This window comes from Procambarus clarkii, chromosome 41, assembly GCF_040958095.1.
Source record: "Procambarus clarkii isolate CNS0578487 chromosome 41, FALCON_Pclarkii_2.0, whole genome shotgun sequence".
NCBI classification, from domain to species: Eukaryota; Metazoa; Arthropoda; class Malacostraca; order Decapoda; family Cambaridae; genus Procambarus; species Procambarus clarkii.
The window spans coordinates 10,092,993-10,102,364 of record NC_091190.1 but is presented as its reverse complement, the minus strand read 5'-3'; the positions used below and the strand labels follow the sequence as shown (position 1 = coordinate 10,102,364).

Genomic DNA, 9,372 nt, shown 5'->3' with positions numbered 1-9,372 from the left:
GTACCATAAATCTACTTAACTCACCAGTTTTTCTCATTTCCCGGGCATTTTCTGCCAATTTTTTCTTGACTGAAGATTTAAGATCCTGAAATTTCTTGCGAACATCGGCTTGTTGTCTTGAGCAGAGACCAACACCACTTACAGCAACAGCTACTGGGCTCCAGGCACAGTGTTTATCTTGGGTAGTGACTTGTCTTGATAGCTTCCCAAAAATTATGCGTTCTCTCTTAACCTCATCAACGAGAACTGTCAGCTCCTCTTCACTGAAGTTTGCTTTCCTTTTTATCCCAGACATTTTCTTTGTCTTATTTATTTATGAATACTAAGAGGATGTAGTATGTTTGTTTTGGTTCTTGATAGTAGGTGTAGTTTGCGTGAAGTGTCTATTCTCTCGATGACTGCACGAGTACAAATGTTGGGAGACGCGTTAATGTTGAGAATGACTAGGTTTCAAAAGTGTTTGATGTCTTGTACTGTAGATAAAGTGAATAAACAGAGGCGTGTTAGAGGGAGACGCCGCACTGTAGGACGGGGTGGTTTTGTGCTGGCGTCAGCTAATCCTTGGTGCTGCGGCCAGACACTTGTCTTGTGTGTTTGCCTGTTGGTTGCGCCAACTATGAATGTGGCACAGGTCAAATGTGGCCACTTTGTTGGTCACTGGAGATATTTAGCCAGTGCTTTGATTATTGGATAATTTTCATGTAACGAGATGTCACCTAGTAATATACACGATGGTAAAGGTTATTTTAAGTGCGCTATTTTTTTTGTTTTTATTTACTCTGGCACTACGATGTCGAAACCAGTGAAGGAGATAGTGTTTGATTGTTTCAGGCACATGACTGGATGCACAGATCATTTCTTCTTCTTGATAGTAGGTAGAGTTTGCAACAGATGATTTTTCTGACAACAATACCACGAGGAACCACAATGTTTACATAACACAGCTGATATTGCATTAGCGTGATTGGTCAGGTTAGAAATGTAACAGTCACTCTGATTGGCCAAACGAAACACAGTAGTGACCTCTGTCGGCACGTAAGTGAACAAGACCCAAAACCTAAATATCTTCCTAAGTGGACCTTATTGAATCGCACCTAAGCATCTTCTTAGGGCGCACTTAGGAAGGGTCCATAGAATTACCCCAATCATCCCAAATCAGGCCAAAACTACCCAAAACGTATTAGCATTACGTAAGTAATGAAGAAATATGGTATATTTACTTACTATAATGTTGGTGCTACACGTAGAACATGATCAAACCTATTTTTTCTCTGAAATAATCTAATTTCATAACGAAATGAGACGTAAATATGTGAGAGGTGACGCCATAGGAAGTCGACGGTCCAAGCGACAATTGTGTGGAGCGACTTATCCAAGATATATGGTCGCCTGGAGAGTGTTTGCTGCCATAACAGCCTCCTGTACACAGTGATCCAGTCGTCGTATTTCATGGCTCAAATTGTCGCAAATTTAATTGGTAATATTAACAAGTAGAATGTGTATTTATAATAATATTTTTCATAAACAGCCACAAAATATTTAATATTTATTAAAAAAAAGTGTCTGGAAGTTAAATCAATTCCACATGACAATAAATTTGTTATATAGATACTAGCGTTATTCGTTGGTATGCGTTCGCTATTTAAACTACTCCAGTCCTTTTCGTTCATAGAACACCGAACCCTACACGCTCTCTGATATATTGCTTAATTAACAAATATTCACAAATAAAGATTATATTTATATGTTATCAGAAAGGCAGATATAAAATAGTTTGTGTTAATGCATCACAGAGATTATACCTTATTAGAGAGGAAAAATATTCATATTTTAAACAAGGCTTCTTGGCCGACGCTCTCCCTTTCGATGGGAACTATATATGACCTTTTGAAAATCAATGTTAATTGAATCTATATATTATAAAAAACGAAGTTTTTTATGTCATCAGAAAGACATATAAGCTGCATGTTAATACTTTGGTATAAATATAACTGAAGTGAAAGTGAAGATATATGCCTTTTTATAGTTACTTGATGGCTCGCTCAGGGAGTGTGAAGGCCTGCACACAAGCCAATCAACATGTATGTATGATTGTACATGTATGTATGATTATGTGTACATGTATATATAACATTAATAAGAGGAAATGAAGATGAAGAAATGATAAAAAGAATGGCAATAGTGGATAGTAGTAACACACTTAAGAATTATTCAGTAATAAATACAAACTCGTCCTTCACCTATGATAAAGGAAAGTCAACTTGGAAGGATTCAATTTACATGAGATTAAGATTAGGATACAAATATATCTGGCAATACGGAGTTGATGTCAGTGAAAAAGATAAGGAGTGTAAATTATGTAGTATGCCGCACGCCCACACCTTAGAACATTATGTATTATAGTGTCAACTTATTGATAAATGGCCCACTGCCTTTTGACGAAAGGCGGTGGAGTTTCTGACGGGGGAAGGAAGAGACAATTGCGCATCGCGTCCCGCAGGCGCGGTGCGGCCAGCCTGGGTGGCATAAAAGGCGCGGGAAGTCAGGTCCCGCTCTCACTCACTCTCCCGACCAGGTCCACGATTCACGTAGCGGCTCCACGCTCAGCACCACGCCTCATCGACACGTGGGCCAGTACTCTTACCACTTCTACGTTCTGTTTACTGTGTACACGAGTTTTTCTCAAGCAAATGGACTCCATCCCCGCTACCTTGGTCCCAGACCTGATCTTCCCTGATCCGTTGGCGCCTTCCACATCCCAGGCCGGCACCGCAGGGGCCCCCTGCCCTACCCAGCAAACCCTAAGGTAAGAGAGTTTTCCTGTACAAGTTAGTCAGGACTCCCCCAGTGCTGGCGTGTGTTTGCGCCGTCCCTCTCGGCCCGTCGTGCCGCTTAGGTAGTTTCCCAGGGCCTGCCGTCTGTTTGCCTCCCTGGGGTTGCAGGCGCGCCTCCTGGTCGGGATTGGTGCGGTGGTTATCTGCGGCGACTTCTTCTGGCCAGGTTTAGGCGGTCCGGTGCCCTGGGGCCCGGCCCCTTTTGCATGCTCGGTGGACCATTCGTCCATGGCGGGTCCTCCCCGGTTTGCTATGCCCTAGGCTTGCCTAGGGGCCATGTTTCGCCGCGCCTGGCCGTGCGTGCTCGGCCAGGCTCCTTCTGTGGTCTGGCATCGCCCTCTGTGGCGACGCCACGTGGCGATTTCCAGGGCTCTGAGCCCTGGGGCCCTCGCCCGGTGGGCGGCGCCCACGTGGCTTGGAGCTCGGCGAAGCACTCGCCCAGGGATGCCCTTCGTTTCCTTCCCCGTCCCAGGCGTCTTTCCCTGGAACCTGGTTTGTTGCGCCTCTTAGGCTTGGTTGCAGGGGCCAGGGTTCGTGATGCGCTTGGCCGTGCGTGTCCGGCCAGGCTCCCTGCGAGCGTCCTGGCGTCTCCCTGGTGGCGACGCCTCCTGGCCGGGTTTTCCTTTTCTTAGTTGTCTTTGCCCCTAGGGCCCGACTCTAGGGGTCCATGACAAGGTCGGCATCACCCACGTGGCATGGCGCTCCGATGAGCGCTTGCCTTGGGCTGTGTACGCTTCCTTCCTGTCCTCCCTTCTCGCCCTCGGGCAGGGGCCCCCCCCCCCTTGTGGCGGCGGTGCCCCGGTGGGTAGGCCCACCACTTTATTCTTAACGGCTGCCTCGCGTCAGCCAGCGCCGTCCGGCATGTTCTTCTTCAGACGTTTGACTGGTCGGAGTTGCCCTGCTTGTTCGTCCACGTTGTTTGTAAGTACGGTGTTGCTCGTTTTGTCCGTAACTAGGCGTTTTGTCTGGCTGGCGTAGACCAGCCTGCTCGCCCTAGACGTTTGTTTGGCTGGTGTAGCACAGCCTGATTGTCCGGTAGTTTGTCTGGCTGGTGTAACCCAGCCTGTTCGTCCTAGACGTTCGTCTGACTGGTGTAGCCCAGCCTGTTCGCCCCTGACGTTCGTCTGGCTGGTGTAGCCCAGCCTGTACGTCCTAGACGTTTGCCTGGCTGGTGTAGCCCAGCCTGTTTGTCCTGGCGTTTGTCTGGCTGGTGTTGCCCAGCCTGTTCGTTCTTAGACGTTGTCTGGCTGGTGCACAGCCTGCTTGTCCTCGTCCCCAGTTTGTACGTCCCAGTTGCTGTCTGGCTGGTGTAGCCCAGCTCGTTCGTCCTAGACGTTTGTTTGGCTGGTGTAGCCCAGCTCGTTCGCCCCAGACGTTTGTCTGGCTGGTGTAGCCCAGCTCGTTCGTCCCAGACGTTTGTCTGGCTGGTGTAGCCCAGCTCGTTCGCCCAGACGTTTGTCTGGCTGGTGTAGCCCAGTTCGTTCGCCCCAGACGTTTGTCTGGCGGGTGTCGCCCATTCGTTCGTCCCAGTCGTTTGTCTGGCTGTTGAAGTCGGTTGCTTCGTCCCAGTTGTTTGTCTGGCCGGCGTTTCCTAGCTTGTTTGCCCAGTCGTTGTCTGGCTGTTGCAGCCCAGCTTGTTCGTCCCAGTTGTTTTGTCTGGCTGGTGAAGCCCAGCGTGTTCGTCCCAGTTGTTTGGCCGGTCGGTGTAGCTCAGTTCGTTTGTCCCAGACGTTGTCTGGCTGAGGTAGCCTCGTTGTTGGCCCCGGTTGGTTGTCTGGCTGGTGTAGCCCAGCTTGTTCCTCTCAGCTGCTGTGTGGCTGGCCCAGCCCTGCTGTTCGTCACTGATGTTTTGTCTGGCCGGTGGAGCCTGGCTTGTTCGTCTCAGACGTTTGTCCGGCCGGTGTAGTCCGTTCTGTACGTACCCAGTCGCCCGGGATGGCCGGTGTACCCCGGCTTGTTCGTACCCAGTCGTCTGGGATGGCCGGTGTCTCCCGGCTTGTTCGTACCCAGTCGTTTGGGATGGCCGGTGTATCTCTGTTCGTTCGCCCCCAGATGTTTGCTGGCTCGGTGCCCACGCGATGTTCGCCCCAACAGTTTGGCCAGCCCGGCGTAGACCGGGCCGTTTGTTCCATGATGTTTCGTCCCTCGGCGTCGACGCCTGTTGTTCCTGCACGTACACGTTCCCTCCTGGTTCCCTGTCCCATCCTCCTCCAGCGCAGGTGCACGCCGTCGGGCAGGCTATGTCATGTTAATTATTTTTTAAGTTCTAAATTAATTTATTACTTTGTTCAGCTTACAGTTATGCCTTGTATTTACTTACTATTCCTCTTGCAGTGTTATGCTGCGTCCAGTGCTGTGCGATGCTCATCTAAATTTGTTCTCTTTCGAGAATATTATTGCTTAGGCTAGCATTCTCCCTTGTTTAGTACTGGTTATTAACCTTTCCATCCCTTGAACAATACAGTTTTCGCTACCCAAAACATTCCTTGCATATTAGTTTCTTACCATCCTATCCCTAATTTAATCCCGCTTTAGCTACCAAATCTTCCCCATGCTTACCACCGTTTTCTTTTATTTGTTCAGCTTTTCGCAAGTACATTATATTACGGTCTTATTCTATTGTTAGAATATAATATTCCCCTCCCGTTCTCACTGTTCTGTTTTACTCCTCCAGGGTAGGCACATGCCGTAGAGTGGTTTGTCGGCTTGGGTGAGCTACGCCATGTTATCATTTTTTAAGTTTCTCTAAATTAATTTATTACTTTGTTCAGCTTTCAGTTATGCCTTGTATTTACTTACTATCCTGTTGCAGCGTTACGGCAGTGCCCATTGCCGTGGGACACGCAATTAATTTTGTTTTCACTTTTGAGACCATTATTGTTTATTCTAGTTCAACTATTCCTTGAATAAGTACTGTTTAACCATTCCCCGAACATTAGTTTTAATCTACCCAATCTAAACCTTGCAGTTTTATCTGTTTAACCTAACATCCTACCACTGTATAGTCCTGCTTTATTCTACCCAATGTATCCATGACTCACTGATTACTCTTTATTGGTTCAGTTTTAATACAAGTATCTATTATCTTTTATTTGCTCAGTTTAAAAATAAATATATTACAATACGGTCTTAAGCTATTTATTTGTTCAGTTACAGTTTGTCTTGTATCTACTCTGCTACTTATTCTTTGTTTCTAGCACTGCTTAAGATTCATGCCTCTCTTGCTGATTTGGCCTCACTGCGTTATTTATTATTTATTTAAGTTGCTAAACTTAATTGTTCCTTAGTCCAACTTCAGTTATGCCCGGTATTTACTTAATAACACTTTTGCAGTGTTAAATCAGTGCCATTGCTTACGTTTTCACCTTTCCACAGTGGCGAGAAGCCGGATCATGCAGCAACTGCAACACGGAAGAGGGCTCGGGCGGCGTCAACGCGAGGACAACAGCGCAGTGGTGCTAGGACGCAGCCGGCCAGGGCCAGGACGAAGCCCGCCCGTTTCGCCTCCCCCTCCTCGGGGGGCTCCTCGGGCGGCTCGGATACGGACGGCGACCACACATTCCAGAGGCCCACTGCCGGCATAGCGGCGGGTGGCACAGCGTCGCAGCCTTCACCCCTGTCGGCCGACGATTGGGCGACGCTGCAGGCGCTCATCGCGCAGGCCCGGGGGCCCTCTCACCACACAAGCCTTCCGGCCACGGGGACTTCCGAGGCCGACCCTGCTGCGGCTGCCACAGCCGCCCTGCCCCCCTCCACTGACCGCCGCCCACGGGCCAGGGCCAGGGGGCATACGTCGAGGCGACGTGCAAGCTCCTCCAGTCCGTCCTCCTACGACGAGTCCCCTGAGGAGAGAGCGCCCCACACTTTTTCTAGCCCCTGGCCGGGGCATCTACGGGCGGCTACGGGCTCCAGCATCCCACTCTTGGGCGTGCACGTCCCGCAAGCCCTTCGGGAGAAGGTCTGGGCAAACAAGTATGTCGACCTCGGGCAATTGCTTGCCTATGAGCGGGAATCAGGTTCTTTTGAGTCCCACTCCGCGACACCCCCTGACGCAAAGCAGCCTGGTAAGAAGCAGCCGCCCCTGACGCCGGACCAGTGGGCGCATGGCCTTGACATCTACGCCACTATCTACTTCGAGAAGCACCCAGCGGAGGCTCAGGCTCTGTTTACCTATGCGCGTTACGTGAAGACCATGAAGACAACCCTCAAAGGCGACTGGATGTGGTACGATCAGGCCTTCAGATGGGACAGGGAGAGGTCGGGCTGTTCATGGTTGGACTACAGGCTGGACCTGGAATTTCGCTCGGTGCAACGCATCGCCCAGGCCGCTGCTCAGCCGGTGAGGCAGGAGGCAGGGCGACCGGCAGCACTTTCTCTCTCCAGCGCCCGGGCAGCTGGGCTACCCCCGGGCTACTGCTTCGCCTACCACTCGAGGGGACCCGGCTGCACTTTCACCTCATGTTCATTCAAGCACTACTGCCCACGCTGCCGAAGGAGGCACCCTGCCTACAACCCATGCCCTCCAGCTCGGCCTCGCGACGAACCCACACAGGAAAAGCGCCCACGTCGCCACCCGCAAGTTACGGCTTCGAGGAGCTAGGCTGGGCTCCTTCTGGTTACGTCTCTCTCTATATGGCCTAGGCGGGGCCCTCAGCCGCCTGTAGAAGAGCTTGCAGAACACTACTATCACGGTAGGCAGGTGCGAGAGTGACGTTTCCTTCCCAGTCGGTAGCGTAATTGCTTGGCCACCCTGAGGTTTCCCTCGCGGCCAGCGGGCACTCGCCCTTCGGGGGGGGGGGGGGGGGGGGGGTCCGGCCTGCTGGCCTGCGGGGTGGGGGTGCAGCGCCCGTCCCCAAGTGTTCCGCTGTCCGCAGCTACTACTTTGACTTTACAGACATTCTACTAGTAAGCCCTACCTTGTCAGGTAATTCCTTCCTTGGCGGCTCGGCCTCTGGCCTGGGGTTATTTTCTTCTCCAATTACATATCAGGCTTCCCCAGTCACTATGTTTTCTGCCGCCTGATTATTCTCCAGCTAGGGTTTCCCTTATGTTATGTTGTTCACTTTGGTGTCCTGTTATACTTAGTATTAGATTTGTTACATTCGCCTCACTGCTATTTCTAGACATTAGGACATTAGGTTTCTGCAGAGTTTGTTACTAGGCTATAAGATTACGTTTTACTACGGGTGTACAATTTAAGATGTATCGTGTACTTTGCGTTAGCCACGGCTATGATATACATTTGTTAAGTCCTATTTAAAAGCCTGTTTTACTTCTGCAGAATTATTTATCATGTCAATAAAATTACGCCCCCAAGGCTTGGTGTCTTCCTTCCCCTGATCAGAAAATGGCCCACTGCCTTTTGACGAAAGGCGGTGGAGTTTCTGACGGGGGAAGGAAGAGACAATTGCGCATCGCGTCCCGCAGGCGCGGTGCGGCCAGCCTGGGTGGCATAAAAGGCGCGGGAAGTCAGGTCCCGCTCTCACTCACTCTCCCGACCAGGTCCACGATTCACGTAGCGCCCACCCTCCTCCCCCTTTCTGCTGGCTGCCAGTTCTCACGGTTCTGACTACGTCAGTCGTTGTTCCTCACGTTTTCCTCCCGTTTCACTGGGGATGGGTGGGGGGGGGGGGGGGTGCAGCGCCCGTCCCCAAGTGTTCCGCTGTCCGCAGCTACTACTTTGACTTTACAGACATTCTACTAGTAAGCCCTACCTTGTCAGGTAATTCCTTCCTTGGCGGCTCGGCCTCTGGCCTGGGGTTATTTTCTTCTCCAATTACATATCAGGCTTCCCCAGTCACTATGTTTTCTGCCGCCTGATTATTCTCCAGCTAGGGTTTCCCTTATGTTATGTTGTTCACTTTGGTGTCCTGTTATACTTAGTATTAGATTTGTTACATTCGCCTCACTGCTATTTCTAGACATTAGGACATTAGGTTTCTGCTGAGTTTGTTACTAGGCTATAAGATTACGTTTTACTACGGGTGTACAATTTAAGATGTATCGTGTACTTTGCGTTAGCCACGGCTATGATATACATTTGTTAAGTCCTATTTAAAAGCCTGTTTTACTTCTGCAGAATTATTTATCATGTCAATAAAATTACGCCCCCAAGGCTTGGTGTCTTCCTTCCCCTGATCAGAAACTAGAAATAAGGAAATAAGTAATGTACCACATCAAATTGTTTGTATGTGTGATAATGGTATGATAGACAGTATACTTAGGAGCTACAAAAATTTTGCCCCAAGAGTGTAACAATTGTATGCTGTACTTACTATATTAACCTGCAATGTTAAATGGGATTCTTGTAATGTTAATTGTCTATTTGTACTTACTGAATTTGTGCGCCCCTTGAGGGACTTGAAGTAGAGGGGGTAGAAATAGCCTAAGTTACTCTATCCCTTTGAGATGTATTTTTTTCTTGTCTCAATAAACATACTTGAACTTGAACTATAAATATTTTTGGCTTCCTGACCATAAAGTTACCGCCGCAGTCGAGGGTAAGAGACCGGATGTACCCCATATACAAGCCGCACTA

At 49.5% G+C, this 9,372-nt stretch overlaps 1 protein-coding gene across 1 annotated transcript; it reads left to right on the top strand.

Annotated features, from left to right (window-relative positions):
• The first annotated feature begins 1,870 nt into the window (after window positions 1-1,870).
• Window positions 1,871-8,948, top strand: LOC123768897 (nucleolar protein dao-5-like). Its single transcript, XM_069339334.1, has 2 exons — window positions 1,871-2,806; window positions 6,210-8,948. Exons 1-2 carry the CDS (start codon window positions 2,421-2,423, stop codon window positions 7,432-7,434), a joined length of 1,611 nt encoding a protein of 536 aa, XP_069195435.1. The 5' UTR covers window positions 1,871-2,420; the 3' UTR covers window positions 7,435-8,948.
• The last annotated feature ends 424 nt before the right edge of the window (window positions 8,949-9,372 follow it).